Source organism: Camelus dromedarius, chromosome 4 (genome assembly GCF_036321535.1).
Source record: "Camelus dromedarius isolate mCamDro1 chromosome 4, mCamDro1.pat, whole genome shotgun sequence".
Lineage (NCBI taxonomy): Eukaryota > Metazoa > Chordata > Mammalia > Artiodactyla > Camelidae > Camelus > Camelus dromedarius.
In genome coordinates, this window is record NC_087439.1 from 52,024,134 (window position 1) to 52,044,878 (window position 20,745).

The 20,745-nt window shown below is 35.6% G+C and overlaps 1 protein-coding gene across 3 annotated transcripts in view; it reads right to left on the reverse strand.

The window, feature by feature from the left end:
• The window catches only part of SESTD1 (SEC14 and spectrin domain containing 1), a 118,012-nt gene that overhangs the window by 8,922 nt on the left and 88,345 nt on the right, over positions 1–20,745 (reverse strand). For all 3 annotated transcript variants that reach the window (XM_031451743.2, XM_031451744.2, XM_031451747.2), the window contains 8 exons: positions 16,760–16,882; positions 10,568–10,762; positions 9,920–10,034; positions 8,333–8,492; positions 5,170–5,251; positions 4,350–4,472; positions 3,392–3,583; positions 825–946 (listed from right to left, as the gene is read on the reverse strand). In XM_031451743.2, the coding sequence (XP_031307603.1) occupies positions 825–946; positions 3,392–3,583; positions 4,350–4,472; positions 5,170–5,251; positions 8,333–8,492; positions 9,920–10,034; positions 10,568–10,762; positions 16,760–16,882 (1,112 nt within the window). The remainder of the gene's footprint in view (positions 1–824; positions 947–3,391; positions 3,584–4,349; positions 4,473–5,169; positions 5,252–8,332; positions 8,493–9,919; positions 10,035–10,567; positions 10,763–16,759; positions 16,883–20,745) is intronic.

Below are 20,745 nucleotides of genomic sequence, written 5' to 3' on the forward strand. Positions count from 1 at the left end.
CCCATAACTGTATCCACTACACTATATTCCAGTATAAGGATAGTTTATTTAATGGTTTGGTTTCTCTATTCTTTGAATTAAATATCCTCTGGATTATCTCTATATTATTTTCATTGAGAAGGTCTAGCTCCTCAGGGATAAAGCTCCTGATTTATTTACCAGTCCACTTATTTGCATGAGACTATTTTTTATTTCTATCATCGACTATCTGAAATGGAAAGGAACATGGGAATCATGACCGCATCATTTTACAAATGAAGAAATTAGACCATGTAAGACAGTGAAAAGGGAATGGGTTTGGAGCCAGACAGACCTGAGACTGTATTTTAATTCCACTTAGAAGCTATGAAATCCTGAGCTCCTTACTTAATCTTTCTGAGCTTCAGTTTCTTTATCTGGAAATCAGGATTAATTGTACTGGCCTAGCACTGTTTGGTCAAAAGTAATAAGGGTGAAGTAACTCAGGGCTTGGAATATATTTTGAGCTCACTAACCATCAGTCCCTTCCCTAAATGAAACCCAAAGTCCCCCAACTCTTTATCAGCATAGTCAAGGCTAGAACCCAGGATGTCAACCCAGTCAGTGATCTTTCTTCTACAGCAAGCTATTAAGAAGCAATACATTTGACAGCATCAAGTACCAGCTGCTACTGCTGTTAAGAGCCGAGTATGGATTTTTCGTTTTAAACTAATCTATTGTAGAAATTAAAGATGTGGACCAAAGCTAATTTACTTGGCTTTTTAAAAAATAGATTTTCTTCTCTTGATGACATCACTTTAAGACCTTAGTGATACAAAGACAAATTATAAGAACATGTATCATACCCATCAGGATAAACTACAGGAACAGTCAGTCTATCTAAAAGTGATTTCCCAACAGCTTCAATTTCATCAAATTGCTCCTCATCATTAATAGCTTCAGGCTCTTCTGGACAGTCCTGCAAAATCTGCAATAAATAAAAGTGCAATATCAATCAAGAGACACAGAAAGGGAATCAAGTTCATGCAAATTCAGCAGACTAAAGGTGTTTTAGTTTTGTTCTCAGCATCTTCACGTATGCTGCTGTAGAAGTTTGATCTCTTATTGACAAAGCTGGCTCAAGAAATTCAAACAAAATGAAATATATAATCCCTACTAATAATATAATTGGAGTACAAAAAGGTCTATAGTGAGTTCCAGGAAAAAATAATACTAGACTACCATTTGGAAACTAAGCTCAAACTGTGCTTAACAAGTAGTATTCTGTCATTCATTAAACAACTATTTATTGAACACTTACTTTATGTAGATGTAGCAGCCTGGGATGTGAAATGAGATATAGAACTTGACCTAAAAGAGCTTAGAGACTTCAAAAATGAAAGAAAACATAAACACTAACAACATATACTCCAAGTACAAACACATAACTGATGTGATGACTTAGCTAGAAACTTTACAGCTATTTTAAAAACAGATCTGCTGATTTGAGTTAACTGATGTAAACTGATAAGGTTATCATTCAAATACAGGAAGTTCTTATAGTCCTTGATATTTTTTTTCCTTAACAATTACCATTTAAACTTAAAAGGTACAAAAGAAAAGAAAAGAAAGAAAAATGCTGAAATGTGTAATAGTTAAGTCTACAAGTACTGACCCACACTAGTCAATATAGCAGCCACCAGGCTCATATGGCCAGTGAGCACTGGAAGAGTTGCTAGTCTGAACAGAGATGTGCTATGAGTCTAAGATACACTCCAGATTAAAAATAATAATAATTTTAAAAATTTATCTACAAGAAAACAAACCGTAAAAGTTGGGGGAAAGAAAAAGTATTTTTGGAACTTTTTTTTTGCATTATACTTTACTTTATCCAATTATGTTTATTTCAGCTTTACTTATAAAGGACATTTTCATATTCTGAAAGTCTAGATTCAATTTAACTATTTTCCCAAACATTGTACTGTATAATTAGCTTATAGCTGTGGTTGGATTTATGCTTAATGGTATAAAACAGAACACAGTCAAGAGGAAAATAGTATCTGATAACAAAAAGCTTTACATAGGTTGATGCAATAAAATATGATCTTAAGTGGAGCTTATTGTAAGCATGATAAAGGCTAAATTGCAGAAAAATATTGGAATATTAATTTTCTATGAAAAAACTCTCAACCATATTCTTACATGACCTCTTACAGAGATTTAGGTTTTAAAATGTCCTGCAGATACATTTAAAAACCAGTATCTTAAAAAGTTATCAGTGGTGTTACAAATTAAGCCAGTGGTCACCCTGGAATGGGCAGCAGAAGCAGTGTGATTAAGACAGGGCAGGGAGCCTCTGGGGTGCTGGTAACGTTCTGTTGTTTGAATAGTGCACTGATTATATAGGTGTGCTCACTCTGAAAATTCACTGAGTGTAACTTTTGAGCTGTACACTTTTCTATGCTATACTTCAATAAAAAGTTTTCATTAAAACAATCAGCAGACAAGCTAAACCTTTTGTATACTTTCATTTATCATCATTAGGCCCATTTTAAACTAAAACACATACCGGTAGAGTAAGTGACCAGCTCAGAAAGAGTTAACTATGGACATTTCCCAGCAAAGGTACTGCATAACACAGACAGAGACTACCTCTTTCCTGAGGTTCCTGGCAACATCTCTTCTGCTCTATGGACTAAAGCTATCACATTTACATCTTAGGTTTCTCTTAAGTGTCTTAAATTGTACTGAACATTCCCTACATATAAACTTTCACTGTTAACAGATCCAAACAAAGTTAACCACATAGTAAGGCTCCCCTCTGGAATGGAAATAAGGCTTGGGTGCAGTTGAGAAAAAGGTTCTCCTGAAAATTGCCCAAATAACCGAGCATATTTCATTTTTGGTTTCTTGGACTAATAAATTCATTAAATAATAAATTCTAAAATGAATCTTTACAGATAACACATAAAAAAGGTTTTATTTTTATCCTTATTCTCATAATTTTAGCTGGACAGTTTCTACTTTTAACACTACAAAATTACAAAGTGACCTCTTAAAAATTTTATGACAATTAGTAGCAATCACCAAAGCAAGTTTCCTTTCCTGGAGTCATGAAACAGATGGGAGTTATGACACCTGAAAGAACAGAGAGTACATTCTAGGCATCAGGTCTAGCAAGGAGAGAAGCACTGCTGACAGAGGACTACTGGATGGTTTCCATTCCTCTAACCATGGTACTCCAGTACTAGCATGGATTACTAAGAGCCTTTGACACTCTAAGACAATACATTATATCTAAACAAACTTTTAATAATGGAATTAATAGAAATTTTTAAAAAACAGACTAATTACAAAATTACATTATTAAAATTAACAGATTTTAAACATACATAATAAACACTATTGAAACCACATGTTTAAAAAAGCAAACCTTTTCAGCATTTGAGTGAAATGCAATAGCCATTTCCAGCCTATGTACTCTCTCTTCAGATGCTATTGTAAATTGTTTCCATACTCTGTTCAGTCGAGGAAGTGTATCCCCAGATGATCGAGATGTGCAACGCAAAGATTGGCACAGCACAACTGTGGCCTGTAGCAACTGTCTTCCATAGTCATAAGTGCTCTAAAAAAGACAAAGTAAACATAAAATTACAATAAAAGAATTCTGAAAAGAGGGATGGACAGGTGTGCAGGAGGACTGTGGTTGCAATTAAGTAACACTACTAGAAATCAATAATGAATGACTCCATCAGCACTTACTACTACAAATTATTTGCATGCATAAATAATGAAGGGGAAGCAATGCATTCAGTTAATTTTTAGTTGAGTTTTTTCTTATTAGGCTTTTCTCTCTTATTCTGTTTTTTCCACTTCAGTTCCATGGGCCAAAAAAAAAAGTCTGCTCACTCTTTGATCAAAACAAGTGTGTGGAAATGGTCATTTAAAATTCTATATAGGAAACCACACTGTTGCAATGTGAATTCAATAATTACAGAAAATAAATTAAGATACTTTTTACATGCAAAAAAAAAACCCTATGTTGTTATGCTAACACTGGTGAGATGCAGACACTTGAGTTTCCAATTTACTGATATTAACACATAGTTCACATTAACTTTCACGAATGAACAGTTACTGCCTAAAAAATGCCACAATACATATGACGAACCAGAGGAAGCAAACAGAACCTGTATTCAGGGAAACAAAATCCCTCTACAGTTTATGCAGGCTAGTTTTGATGCACCAGTTGACATATTCTTCATTCTGTGATATTTCTGGAATAACATAACTGACCCTACTGGACTTGGAGGGTTAAGTTACTTTACAATCATGCAGAAAGCTATTCAAATGCTGAGTTTGTAGAAAAGGAAGATAAACCAGTTTCGCACCTGTGCAACATCAACAAATTTTCTATGCTTTTCCAGTAAAACTTTCGTTTCCTGAGCATCATCGCCCAATCTGATGTGGGTCTTAAGCAGAGCATCCAGAAGTTCACTTAGCCATTCTACTGCCTAAATGAAAATAAGTAACAGTGAAGCTGGATTCATAACTCTTTACTTCTTATATCAAAACAGCATATTTATAAAAAGAAAGATTAGTACAATGTGATTAACACATTAGTTATAACCCAAGTTGTTCTTAACAGCTTATTTCATTCAATGCCAAGCTACATAAAATCTAAAGACCAGACCTATGAAAGAGAAGCACTCCTTTAAAAATATTATTACATGATTTATATTAACGGAAGATCATGTGTTTCTGTAATATAGATCTTATTGGAATGTCACTGTAGATTTTTGTTACTACTTAAAATAGTAAGTTTCCTCTAAGTCAGGCTGGAACCACATTTTCTGATGCTAACTACACAAAGATAGCAAATTGTTTATCTAGCTTAAAAACCCTCCTGTGGTTTAAAAGGCAATGTGCTACATCAGCCTTCACCCTGGGATATAACTGACAACCAAATCAATAGCAATAAATAACAAACAACCCCAATTTCTAGCTCAACAGAGCATTTCATTGAGAAGATAAGTCAAATGAGACCAGTTACATAACTGGGAATACAAAACTTCATTATTTCAACAGGATAAACTAGAGTCTGATTTAATAAATTCACTTTCTTAGGCCCATGAAAAGTACATTTCTATAGTTAGGAAAATCAATCTTCTAAGAAAAGACAAGTGCATAATGTGTCTGATTGATCTTTACCTGGGCAGCATCTTCTTCACATTTGAACAACTGCACCATCTGAAGCATTTTTAATCTTCGTACATCTACCATGTCTTCACATCTAATAAATCCAAACATAAATCAGGGTAATATTTCAGTTTTGTTGATAACTATTATTACACCACCATCTGGCACGCTTGTTTTACAGTAAACTAAAATACTTAGTCCTATACTATGGAGACTGCAACTATTTCGTTTTGATTTGTAAGAATTTTAACTGTATCTACATTACATCAAAACCTCAAAATACCTGAATGATACTCTTGAGGATAGCATGGATTCTGAAAAATACTGAAGCAAAGCATAAACACAGTAGTACACTAAAACTCAAAGAAATATCCATTGCCAATTAGTACTAAACAAGCTTCAAAATAAAAATGTAAAGTTTCTCAAATATTAATTTAGAAGATGATGCTCAAAGGAAATTTTAAAAATTAACTTTTCATTATATTACATTATCCAGAAATATCTAATTCTTAATTTAAAAAAAAAAATCTCCATCTATGTTCTTAAGAAAAGAAACTATGGATTTCGGAGTGTAGAGAAACACAATTCAGAGCATTTTTTAATTTTGCCGTGGTCTGCCTGGAAAATATACAGATTACACTTTTAAGCTGACTTGATCTAGCTCAGCTCTGATCCATTCCCTTCATTCCCCTGCAGTTCTATATGCTTTAGATGGGACAGAGGAAACTCAATGCAGTACCAAATACCAATACCAAGTTGCCCAAGAGGCAGTGGGCTCCACCACAGTTGATGCTCTTAAAGAATCTTGATAATAATAGAGAAGTCATTGTCACTTTAAGGCTTTTTTTTTTAAAGAAACCCCTCAATAAAAACCCATAATATATTGTTGAAATGCAACTTGGTTAAGTAATTCTACAAGGGACTGAAGGAAAGTATTTTTAAAATCTTAGGCTAAAAGACAATGTAAGACACTCCAATGATGAAAGTTAATACTATACACATATTCAACACGTTGTCAGGTATTGGATAATGTGCCTGAAAAACATAAAATGTGGTCTCCACTACTAACATGGTCCCATTTGGGGAGACAGACTTTTAAACAACGTGATAAATACTATTGTGGAGCTGTATGAGAATCGGGAGGAAAGTAACAAACCTGCCTCAGAAATCTAAAAAAAGCTTCCAAAGATAAGCATTCCTGAGTCTTGAAGACTAACTAGGAATCCACTTGGCAGAAAATGAAGAAAGAAGCATTCTAAGTCATGGATACATGAAACAGCATGACACATTCAGGAAAGTACAAACAACTGTGTGGTTTTGTGGGAAAGTTAAAAGGAGGTAAGATTGTGCAGGACTGGGTTATGAAGGGTCTCCCACACTACTGCAAAGAGACTGAACTTCATCTGAGAAATTTTATACAAGGAAGTTAGGTGACACAGAAGTGTGCTTTACAGAAATTGCTTTTATGTAAACGGACTGTAGAGGAGCAAGGCCAGAGGCAGATAAGAGCTAAGATTATGAAAAAAGAAATGTTCATGACTCAGAGAGAGCAGAATTCAGGCATTTGATTAGGCAGTAAGGGATGAGGATGAGTAAGGATTTTAGTAAATCCTTAGGATAAATCCCATGTTCCACAGCTGATGGTATTTTTAACCTGGAGAGGAAATTAAAGAAAAAGAACAAGTTTTGGAGTAGAAGGATTCTAATCTGTATGTATTAGTTTTAAGTAATATATGGAGCATCCAGGTGGAGAGACTCAGACAGCAAGAGGAATTATGGGTCCAAAACACAGGAGAGGCTTCTGGGTCAGAGCCAGAACTACTAAGTATAGTCATATTAAAGAAAGCCATTAAAGTAGTGAAGACTGCCCAAGGAGAAGACAGAGGAATAAGAAAATCTGGCCTCCGAACAAACCTTGAAAGCAGTGAAATTAGCTGGAGGACAAGAAATCAGTGAAAAAAAACCAAGAAGAAACAGAGTGCCAGGATGAGAGCTATAATGGTGTTTTCAAAGAAGACAAGGCTGTCAGGAGTTTCAAGAAGAAAGAAAAAGTCAATTGTGCCTAATGCTATTCAGAGTGGTCAAGCAATGTCGGGACCAAAAGTATTCCCTAGATTTTGAGCAAGATCAAGTGTTTATTACACGTGGCAATACAAAGTTCAGTGAAACAGTGAGGACAGAAGTCAGACTGAGAAGGGTGGAACAGTAAATTGGAGGTAGTGAGCAAGTTATATAAGTGCAGATTAGACCTTCAAAGATTTAGCTCTCTTTCCTGACAAAGGGTTTAAGAGAAAGGTATATATGTGTGTGTGTAACTGTTTAACTTTCTTTTAATAGGAGGAATGTAAGCATTTTAATGAAAAGCAGGGGTCAGAATGGGGAATGGGAGTTGATGGAGTGAGGAGACATGGGGGGAGACGGCTCTGATAAGAGCAGAACTATATCCTCCTTTGTGATGATAAATAATGAAAGGATATGTTTGCAGATAAGAGGGGAGAAAAACTTTCTGTCTAATGACTATTTTCTCTGTGATGTAGTGGGAGAGTTTCTGTGAGGTTTTCTTGAAGACCCTAAAATTTCTAAGTGTGCAAAAATTTCACACAATCATGCTAGATTGAGTATACTAGCATATACTAATTTAATCCTTTACTTTGCAATACTCTGCAATTACCATTGCTGACTGAATCTTCAAAGAATTCTTTAAATTCCTAGTTCAATATCAAATGAAACTAAACATCATCTTACCCAGAGAATACCGTCTAACCCTTCTAGAGCAAAAATAAGAACAATGGATGAGTGACAATTTGTGAGACGTTTAGATGAAGAAACAGATCAATGTAGATGGCAGTCTTAATAGCAACTCTAAATAAACAAAATGAAAATGGAAAAAGCAAAATTCTCCAAAAAAGGGTTTTCTTAGAAGAAAGAAGAGTCATAGGCTACACTGGGGATATGAAGTGGAATATACCTGAGCAAAACTGAAATTTTTACGAGAGAGTAAAAAGGGAAAAGGTACTCATTATTTGAAAAAAGTGTCATTATTTGTTAGTACAATTATATACAACAATTATTACATTCACCAAAAACCTACTACATGCCTACTATAGAACATAAATTATATCACTTTTCATTTTAATGTTATGTTGTCTTAGCAAAAATTAACATTAAACTTTGCCTTTGTTTCCTAAGCTGCATGTCTTCCATCACTCCTTGTATGTGGTCCACATTTTCTTTATTTTCAATGGTTACATCCTTTCCATAGGCCCAGGATGCCTGATTGGAGATCTGATCCAGAAGACCTTGACCTTTTTCACGCAAACCTTGCAATCCTACATCTAAAACAAAAGTTACTGGATTTAATCTCTTAAACAAGAGATGCTTTCCCTCCCTCAAGTAAATCCTTACAGCAGATACTGTACTTGGATTCCAAATATAACAACATTGGTACATTAAACTATCTTGAGATGGAACCCTCTGGATACTTTAATCAATAAAAACCTTTTAAATGTGGCTCAAACTGGAGTTCCCTCTCACTCATTCTCCCTAAAGAAAATTTCCAAAAGGTGTATTTCCATAGATAATAATTACTTTTCAAAATTGAAAGCAGGAAGAGAGTGTGAGAATTTCTATTTTGAAGAGAAAAAATTCCAATATTTTCCTTTTACGTAATCCAATTTTTAGGAGAACAAGAAAATACTTTGTTCAAAAAAAATGTTTAAGAGTTGCAAGACTTTGAAACATTCAAGTAATGTATTCTCACTGTAAAAGGATACTGAACATTTTGAGTATAGGCACTGTCCAGCTTACACCCAAAGAGAAGTAACACTTAGGCTTAAAAGACTCTAAATTAGGCAAGTACACTGGAATTCTTTTTTCTTTTTTGAAGGAAAAGTATAGCTCAAGAAAACTGACATTTTGAAACAAACTTCATTTGGCATATTAAATACTAAACATGTACTAGACGTATTATGTTAATGACTATATAAGTAAATAAAATGACAGTACAAACATAATTTTCAAACTCACTGCCTCAAGTCCCTTCAAAATTAATTTGGTTCAATGATGTGTCAGCATTTTCTACTAAATCTCTGCCTTGAGTTTCTGCTTCTTCTCCTCCAGTCCCCTTTGCCCTCCTGTCCCTCTCAATACCACCCTGCCCTCCCATTTTTACATCCACTATCCACTTCTCCCAGTCATGACCTAGGGAAATTCATCGTATTTCCCACCGTAGTAAAATTTAAAAGGTTTTGGTGTCAAGTGAGAGAACTTGCTTAATGAAACTGCACCATCCTCTCCTGGGAGAGTATGTCACCCTGGCAATATTCCCAGTTCGGAGAAACAAATGCACAGAACCAAACCAACCATTTTTTCACAGGGTTAGGATAGAGCAACAAAACTCACTGCATAAAACACAGTTTGGGGCATACAAGGTTTGCCACAGAACATTTCACAGCTAATTACAGTTTATACATGCACTACAAATAACTTCATATTATATGCAAGACATAGCACCTGTAGATATGGCTGGGTAAACAAGAAAGGCTAAAGGCCCAGTGAAGGAAGGGTGATTGACCAACAATGAAAAATAAAAATTGTAGCATAAATTACACCCTTTAAGGTAATAAAGCCTTTTTTATACTAATTTTTTCTGTGTTCCTTATAAATAATCATAATTCAGTATAAGTTGACTTGTCTAACTATGGAAATGATAATTCTTCAAAAAAGAACCCTTATGTTTTCAGCATTTTTAAAATCTGCTTACCAACACTTTTCAGCTTCTCTTCAAGCAGTTTTAAAGTTTGCTGAATCGATGCTCCATCAGCTGGTGCTACATCTACGCACAACATCCCTAATAAGCCATCCAACTGCTGAGACAACTAAAGCAGAGGGACACCAAAGAGATAACCCTGATGTAATCAGCATCTAAAGTGTTTAATGATTAATGAGGTTTATATCTAATGAGGTTATTACAATTATACTTGAAAAAGACTATGCTGTTAAAAGACAAGGACAAATAATTAGAATAGATGTTTTCTGAAAGAGAACATACAGATGCATGCATCAGAAAGACAAAGAAGTATGTCCAGGTCAGCAGAATGTAAAAAAGTATTGAAACTTCCAATTCAATGTATGTTATAAAGCATGAACACTGAGAAAGTATCAAAATGAAATATATCTATTAGTTTGGACTATTTAGACAAAAATAAGTTCAGTTGCATGCAGAATAACTTAAAATTTTAAATTAAAAAGCATTTTTTTAATCAAAGATATTTATCTTATTTCCCCCACCAGAAAATTACTTTATTGTACCGGAAAAATAATTAGGGGACATGCAAACCTGCAAAAATGATGTGCAGATAAGTATTCAGATAATCTGAAGAAAAGAAAAGCAATCAGAGTAGACACTTACGTCTTGGGCAACGCCATGAAATTCCAGAGCTGCTTGTAAGAGATTCTGCCTAAACTCCAGCTGACTGGCCTGTCGATAACAAACATCACTAAGTTGTTGCTGCAGTGACTTCAGTTCCACAAGATCTTCCTCATCCCCAGCATTTAAGAGTGCTGCAATTTGCTGATTAAGTTCCACGTACACTGCAAACCATTCCTGTAAAACAGATGTTGTAAAGGATCAAATCAGTTCCTGAAGAACTACACATTACAGTTTATTATCTCTGGATATGGTAAGTAACATATCTGAGAATTTTCCAAAGCAAAATTATTTAAATTGAGGATAAAAAGTCCCTAGCACTCAAATCCTTCCACTGTGATCCCTGGAATTCACTCCTGCCAATAGCAAAATCTTTTCCCTCATCCTGGCTTCTAGAGGTCCCCTTCTCTTTTTTGTTCTACATGAAACCTGTCACTCTTAGAGAAAGCAGGTAACCGTGCAGCCCTCATAAATGACTGCTGATTTTGTCTCCATAGCCAACCTACCACAAGGCTGGAGGTGAGGGAGTTGGCTGCCTCATTCCTCATTACTATTTCCAGACCATTTCTTCTTCTCCTCTTCTCTCAAAAACCACACCTCCTGTAAAATGCATGTTGTCAGATTACACTCTGCCAACCGTTCCTGTTGCATGCACGAACTTCCCTGCCTTCCTCTCAGTGCCAGCTACCTACTGACTTCCACCAAGTAGACATCCATCCAACATTGAACTCTCAGTTCCCTGACTCCCTCCCTCATTTCCAGCTACCCTGTCCTCACCCCACCTCAGCTACCTACTCCAACCAATACAAAATCTTGTCGTTATCACATGCTACTTATAGCCCCTAAATCTTAATTTCAAGAATCTCATTCTTTGACGACCAGCTACCCACTCTCCATTTCACATTCTTTAGTTATGTCCACTCCTACAGCCTCACAAGGTCCACCAGTCCACTGACCTCAGCATATTTTACTGTCCAGCACTCAGGAGCTTCATGTCTTCACTTCTACCCTTGGTCAGAGGCTGTAACTACCTCCTGGGGCACAACCCATGCTCATGCCCTGCTCTCCTTCCTTCAATCACATTCACTCAGCAAAACCTCAAACAAGATTTCTCTGTCTGCTGGGTGCCTAGAACAGTTAAATATGATGGATAAAAACAACTATGTGGGTTGGTGTCTTTTGGGAAAATACAGTTATTTTTCAAATTTTAGTGCAGTATCAAAAAAGAATGTCCATAATGGTCAGAAAGATACTAAAATACTTCCCCCTTTTCCAAATACCTATCTGTGTGACTACTTCAACCAAATGGACTGGTGTCTTTTTAAAGTTATGACCAAATAACTTCAAATGAGCCTTTAGCAACCCTACTACAGTTCCCAAGTCAATTCACTTTCCCATTCTCATGATTATTCACTCCTTAAATCTCCACTCTCTTTTTGCCTCTTCACTCTCAGCCAAAAATCCAACTTCTTAATTCACTAGGAAGCCATCAGAAGAAAACTTTCATTTTCTCACTGACAAATCTATGACTTGGCCTGTGTCTTTAGCTCAATGCTTTGCCCTCCCTACTAATACAACAAAGGAACTGTGCCTGATTGTAAGCCCAACCCCTCCACTGAGCTCTACAGACTGCCCTCCATTGTCTAACTAAGTCTTGGCTCTTGTAATTATCTTCTCTCTTTTCAACTGGATTACTTTCATCAGCATACAAATAAGTTGTATATCTTATATTAAATAAAATAAATACTTAAGATATGTGCATTTTACTACAGATAAATTAAACTAAAAAAAAAAACACCCCCTTCTCTTGAGGAGTTCTCTATAGTCACTCTGTTTTCTCATTTCCTATTCTTTTTTCAACTCACTCTCCTCAGAATTGTCCATCTCACTCTTCTCAAATTCTCAGTCTTTATCTTATTGGACTTCGCAGTTGCACTTGACCATTTCCTCCTCCTTGAAACAACTTTTTCTCATTTCCTGAGACACACATCTCCTTTCCACCCTCCTCTGCTGGCTTTCCTTCTGTTCCTTGCCCTCTTAATTTTAGGAGTGACCCAGGGTTCAGCTTACCAAAGGCTCTTTTCTTCTAAATCAATACTCACTGGGTTTGGAATGCTTTTATCTAGTCCCATGCCTTTAAGTAACATCTATAGGCTGATAATTTGCAAATTAATAATCCTCAACTTTGATCCATCTACTGAATTTCAGACACTGCTACCCAACTGTCTACTAGCTATCTTCACATGGATGACTAGTCGATGTGTAAAATTTAATCTACCCCCCAAAGATTCTGATTCTCCAGCCTCCCAACCCGCTTCTCTCCCAGTTTTCCCCACTTAACTGTCAATAGGCCAAACACCTGACTCCTCCAAGAGCCAGTCCTCCCGGCTCAACTTCATGAACCAGGCAACTTCTCATCACTGCTGCTGCCCCCATTCTTATAGCTTCCTACTTTCCTATTTCATCGTTTGTCTCTTCTCCCTATTCTTCATTCAATAGCAGGTGATCTTTTAAAAACATGAATCAGTTTTCTATTCAAAAATCCCTCCGATGATTTCATGTAACATTTAAAATAAACTTCAAATTCCCTTTTGTGGGCTAAAATCACATGACCCAACTCCCCCTCTCAAAACTTTGTTTTCTGTGACTCCCTACCTTGCTCACTGCACTACAACATCACCAACATACTTGCTTTTCCTTTATCATGGCAAGTAAGCACCTGTTACAGGGTGTTTTCACTGCTGCATCCTCCATCTGAATTGCCCATTGCTTGAATTACTCCTTCAGATCACTTCAAGGTCTCCGATTAAATGTCATCACCTCAGAGAAGCCTTTCCTACATTGCTCTCCATTCGCTCTTTCCCCAACTTGAATATAAGTTTATATTACAAGACAGTGCTATATACCCAAGAGCCTACAATATGTGACATCTAGTATGTGTTCAACTAGCATGTACTGAATGAACATATAAGACACTTTACATGAGGCACTGTAGATTTGTTGATATTAAATTAAGTAGGTAACAGGTACTGGTCTAAACATCGTCTACTCTTGTGCCCTATACCTAAAACCTGGGTTTCTCAAATTTGCCATTTTGTTTTATTGCTTGAACTACTATGGAATCTTTGAATATGAATACATGGATGATGCAATCTGTGTATTCATATTCAAAGAACACTGCCGATGTAGTGCAAAGAACACTGGAAGACATTCAAGATGTATCTTATTTCCTTACTAAGGGTGTGATCTTCATCAAGTCAGTCTCTCAGAAGCTGTTTCTTTTTAACAACAGTATTTTCAACTGGAGGCAATTTTGCTCCCTAGAAAATGTTTTGCAGTATCTAGAAACATTTTGGCTGTCACAACTGGGAGGGAGGGATACTACTGCATCCAGCGAGTAGAGGCCAATGATGCTGCTAAATACCTACAATCACAGGACAGCCCCTACAACAAAGGTTTATCAATAAATGAATCAATAAAGCTAAGGTCAAGAAATCCTGTTCTATACAGTTGTCCCTCGGTATCCTTGGGGGATTGGTGCCGGGGATTCCAAAACCCATGGATGCTCAAGCCCCACAGCCAGCCCTCCATATCTGCAGGTGCAGAACCTATGGATACAGAGGGCCTTCTGTACAACAGTGATGATAATATCTGTCTTACCTACTTTATTGGATATTGTTTGGATTTAGTTAGGTAATATATGTAAAATACTTTTAAAACCACACAGTGATTATAAAGCTTAATGGAGACTGACTGATTTAAAGTAGGAAACACTGCCTGAGAAAATTATCACCGTTGTGTTCTAGAACAGAAAGGGATTTCACAGTCTATCTATAGTACTTACAAATTTAGTTAATACTCTAACTAAATAGGTCCAATTCTTTGAAGAAGTAATAGCAATGATTCAGAGAAAAGTAGTAAACAAAAGGATTAGAGTCCTAGGATAGTATTTGTTACAGGGAGAACTATCTACATCAGCTCACCTGGGGTGCTTATTAAAAATACCTAAGCTCCCCCTTGACCTACTAAATCAGAGTCTATAGGGGTGGGGCTTTGCAACAGGCATTTTATCAAGTGACTCTCATGACCACTAAGGTTTAAGAATTACCATCCTGAAGCTGCTTTTTTTCCTGGTTTAATCTTGCAAAATACAGGCCTTAGTAACCAGACCAAAGATGTAAACAATTTAAAAACTAGTATGTTTCATAAAACTAACACCTGAAATTAGAACTGAGATTTCATAAAGAAATAACCAGTTTCTCTGGGATGTGGGGGGAAAAATCTGAGACGCACACATACATACACACACACACACGTAATTAATCAAAACATTCCTTCTGAAGAAACAGGGGAATATGAAATTTACAGAACCTTAGGCGAACAGGCTAAGTCTGTTCAGTTATAGTCATTCTCTGGTGTATCTCTTATAGTCATTCTCTGGTGTATCTCTTATGAACATTTAACTGTATAGAAAATGATTATTTCATAACACACACACACACACACACACACACACACACACACACACACACACACACACACACACACACACACACACACACACACACACACACACACACACACACACACACACACACACACCCAAGATATGGGATCTGGATTAGGATGGTAGGTAAGAAATGTACTTGAATGTTCACATACTAGGACAGAGGTGGTCATCAGGACTGACTCTGGAAACATGTACGAATTGGTGGTGTTGCACAGCTGGTGAAACGATGGGTATTTACACTTCATACCATGATACAGAAATCCTAATCTAGGGGGAACACTGCCAACTCACTTCGGCTAATAGGTTACAAAGAAATGAGGTCTTGATTCTTCATGTAGACCTGTTTTGCTGCTTACTACCAGGCACAGCACACCAGTATTCTCTCTGGAGACCAGAGGTCAGTACTGTGGGATGGAGGACACTGAGAGAGTCCTAAAGCAACTTCAGAGATTTATGCTTCTGCATGTTCTTATCATGTGCTTTTCCTACCACTTATCTACCTCCACCAAAAAGATAAAATAAAATTACTAAACTAAAATACTTTAAAATTTAAGTTACTATAATCATTTTTATATACCTTAGTATTTTTTCTTTTGTGCTTGCCTAGTACTCAAAAACCAAGTAAACTCTCATTGTCAATCCTTAACAAAAAAATACATATTAGTAGGATTTTTATTTTCCATATATTAGTACTGAAAATCCTAATCAATTTGGATTTTTAGCTTTATTTCTGAATTATGTTTTTATAAAGAGTGTAAAATTTAATACTTGACTGTTTTAACACAACATGGCGTATTAAAAATTTCTCCAAATTCTACCCATATTAAGCAATCAATATTCTAGAAATTTGTCCTTATAATTTCATAAGACTAACGGAATTCCAATACAGGCTTTAAGGTGTTGACTTTTATTCACAAAGAGAAAACTTTTAATAAAATATTAGAGTATCTTAAACATTATAAGCTAACTCACGCAACCTGCATGAAACAACCTAGTCACAAGGTGACAATGCAGTGCCACCTATTGGTTAAAACAGTACAATTCAAGTTTTGCTTTTTAGAACTTGATGGAATTTTTTTCTGAATATTTTCAATCCCTGGTTGGTTGAATCCTCGGATGTGTGTGGAACTCGTGGATTCGCAGGGTCCAACTATATATATATTGTCTTTGCAATTTTCCTAATTAGTACTTGTAAGAGACTTAAAGATGAAATCCCTTAAATGAAAAAACTACTATTTCATGCATTTCACAGGTTCCAACATAAGGTTCTTCCTTTTATGCTGAAAAAAACATACTGAATAAATTGTATTTAACTTACAATCCCTGTTCTTGAGGTTATACTTTTTAAATTCAGGACTACAGATGAAAGTTCTATTTTTGTACTATTACTCTTCTGTTATGGTAGTTTTAAATTAAAAATTTTACAAATTGTGTTTCTATAAAAATATATAATTAAATTATACTGGAGACAAAACCAAAACTAAACTTCTAATGAATATGTACTAAGTAGCCAAAATGTACTTGATGGCCATTAAACATTAAATATACCGTACACTTCATGCCCCTAAATCAAAGTATAGCAACTTATCACTTAGTACCACATGTGCCATTAACTATACACATTAATAACAGCACTGTAACTTGCAAAGGAAAAAGCCTCTCACACTGTGCTGGCTCTCGATCTCTTCATGCTTCTGCTGTAGGGCTTGGGAAGCCCGAATGGAGTCTCCAATCCCCCACTGGGCTCGTAGTTGTTCTGATCCAGGCCCTTCGAGCCAGTTCACAACCTATGAATAGAAGTTGAGATGAAATTTCAAAATAATCAAAAGCTTTCCAAACTTTAATTCTAATTGGTTTTCCCCTCCCACCATTCCTCAAGTATTTTTAACTTAAATTCTTTACATTCTATTGTTTAGGCAGTAAACATTTCTTTTGGAACTGTACAGCTATAACATGACAACTTTTCCAAAGCCTAACTCTGAAAGAATGCACACTCTACCACCTTAGGTTTTCAGCTATCTATCTGCCAAGTCAAAAGAAATCTGGAATGCTTCCATAAAAGAGGATTAAAAATTAACTTATGATGATAAGAAAATCAGAGAATTATAGGATTTAGAACTGGAAGGGACATCAGAAACAACATAGGTCAAACTAACACTTAAGAAAACTGAGTTTCAGAGAGATTAAGTGACTTGCTTAAGGTAACATAATTATTTAAAAACTAGTTCTAGAAGCCTTGTATCTTGACTTATAGTCTAATGTTCTTCGCAAAGCATTGATAAACCAGAATGAATTAACTAACTGATATAAAGTTAAAACTCTGCTTTTCTCACTTTGAAAAGAAAATTTTAAACTATAGAATTATACTACTGCAATACCCTCTAGGGGTCTTCCCAGGATCAGTTAAACATTCAGACCCACAAGACTACCTGAAGTCCCACTGGCACCACCTACACTCAGAAGGATGTTTGCCAGAATAGCAGCATTGGGTGTTTCTCTTCTGCCGAGTCCCTGCCGAGTCAACAGTTCAGGAGATGAGATCCATACGGGACACACTTTGGCATCAAAACTTCGTATCACGTAGGGGTCATGCCCATTATAAAAGTCACTGAGCTCAAGGATGCCCGAAGTTACGCCTTCCACCAAATATTAACAGTTCTCCTAGTCCATAACAGTTCTCCTAGTCCAGATCTAGAACAATTTTTACTGCAAGAACTGTAACCTAGTAACACAGTCGACATTTTAATTTTTATCAGGTTTTCAAGGGAACAGAGCTAGACAGTTAAAGCCAAGATCCAATTCATGCAGAAGGAAAAAGGGTTTTGTTTACCCACAAACATATATATTCTAAAACTATACAGACACAGTGAAGTAATTCTAACAGAAAAAATAATATTTTCAAGCTTTACCAAGCTCAATTATTTATTAAGCTAAATTAGAATAAGGAATTCAACAAAAGATGTATGGTTATGCTCTAAATCTAAACTCGAGACAGCTCCAAAGAATTGAATGAGGATGGCTCTGCAACACATTATAGACCCAGTGGACAGACAGGCTCACCTTAGAACTTTATATAAGAGTTGTTAGTGCATTCCATAGTTTTCACCAAGTTAAAATATATTTGTTTTAAAATCTAACAGTTCATGTAATTTTAACAATCATGTGAAAGTACCACATCACAGGGAAAAATCATGTATATTTCTTTCCATTAATTTTCACATGCATTCATTTTCAGGTTACTCTAGATTTAAATGCTACAGCCCAATTTCACAGAGTACAGGTAAGTTCTATCCTACATTTTTCACTTCCATGTAGCTACAGTTACTGTAATTGTCAATGGCTGCGAACTTCTTTTTTAAGAAGGCCAACCTCTTTGCTTGCCTTCCTCCCTCACTCCCTCCCATCTGTCTAACCAATCAACCCACCCCAAAGGACTACCTCAAATAACTATTATACCTGCTTTCACAACTCCAATTCTCTATTGTTGAGCATGAATTACTTAGAATTTCCACCAAGTCCAAGTAATTCTAAGATGAACATATACATAGCAGTTATATAACAGCTTTTTCCCCCTCTCCAACTCTCTACTATTTTCCTAGAAAAACATTTCCAATAGAGATTTTGGGTCCAATGATGATGTAATGTTAACAGTTAATAGTATATACTATAAAGTTACTCTCTAAAACACTTGTTTCTATTTGAAACATTCAAATCGTAAAAGTTTTAACTGAGAATAACCTTTTCAAGGTATACAAACTGACTACTGCTTTTAAAATACTTCTGTCAAGTGAAAAACAGAAATCTCTTCAGATACATTTCTAAATAGTAGTGAGACTGAATAAATTGCAAGTGTTTGCTTACTAACAGTATATGATCTTTGGGGATTTCTCTCTTCGTGTCTGTGCCCATTTATGTCCTAGTATCTTAAATATTAATATATTTATTGCTTCCACCTTCTCCTTATAAGGTTTTAATAATAGAAAGCAAAAATTCAAAAACACAAAGTAAGTTTAAGTATTATCTGTGACTCACTAGAATAACCTAACTGCTATAATTTACTTAGCTAAATTCTGCTTTCAGAGTACTAAATTCACCCACAAACCGCTGTCAGGTGCTCTTCAGAATACAATGCTTTGTTCCCCAACATCTCCACTCTTTCTGCTTTACACTTTTGTATGAGCTATCTTTGGAGGTGCAGGGTACTAGGAACCTGTCTGTCTCTGTTAGGCTGTGGAAAGTAATACTCTTTCACAAAAGAGACAGATGAGCAGTTCAGCCTGGAGAAGCATTAGGCATGCCTCTGAATTCTGACTTCCGGCTCTGCTCCTAGTAGTTGAAAGACTGGGTGGCCTGTCGTCTTTAAAGTGGTGTTAATACTACCTACTACACAGGGCCGTTGTCAGGATTATACCAGTCATTATATGTAAGACAATTAAGCACAGTAGATGATACTAATAATTGTAAGCCTCTATGATTTCTCCCACTTTTTCTGAAGGAAAAAGCCTAGCTCCTTATGTTTATTCACTCTATAAACTTTGTTTCACATCTGCATTTTACAGAAAAATCCACAGGTTTCTCAAGGAAATCCCTGAACTAAATGTTTTATTCTGTGCTTTTAAAAAATTAAAATAAAAAGTAGGTTTTAAGGAAGTTTATATAAACATTTTGAAACAATTTTCCATTCCCTTTTGGGGACTCAAATGCTCATTCTCATACATATTATGAATATCAATACAGAAACAGACACAGAATGGTATTTAAGTATTCTAAATAATTTTTAATAAATTATTTCACTAGAAATCTCTAAATTCTAAAAATAAGGGTGGAATGAAATTATCTCAAATTTTAACTAATTAATATGTTAGATATTATTTTTAAAAACCTAAGACAGCATTACATAAACATTTAAACTTTGAGTACTTAGAGTACTTTAGAAATAAAAGCAGGTTAATATACATCATGCTACCTGGGAAAAAACAATTCATCAGCATGGAACTTTCAAATTTTCAACAAAGCAAAGACATCTCCTTGGCACAAAAAGCTAGTTACATAGTCAAGTATACATGTAGTTTTAATGTATGCCGAAAGTAATCTTCCTTAGTATGCAACATCAGTAATGAAGACACCGATGTATGACTATTTCAAGTAAAAACTATGCAAAAATTGAGGTTGATGCCCCAGGAAAACAAGTCTATTTAAATGCATTAATAATGGTGGTTTGCCAAACTAGGTTATAGAATTCAATTTTAATCAAGACATCTTGCTCAATCTGAATATTAACTTACTGCAAAACCAGTTTCATGCACAATCCATATCAATGTGACCTCTCAAATGGTTACATTTTTATGCAAAGTACATCCTTGGATATGCTCTTAAAATCCACCATGACAAATATTTGTAGAGGCCAAAAATGTATGTGACTATCCACCATTTTTTCATGGCCAGATTGATCTCTGAAGACTGCATGAGAGAATGTGAGGTCAAACCAGGCAGAAGGGCATATCAAGCAAATGTCAAGCACGTGAAATCTGACTTTTACATGTAGTAGCAGCAATTTAAACTGTGGGGAATAAATGACTGGTAACTACAATGGTTATTACTTATCAGTTTATCTAGTAGAACTACTGGTTTCTTTTTCATTATGTTTTTG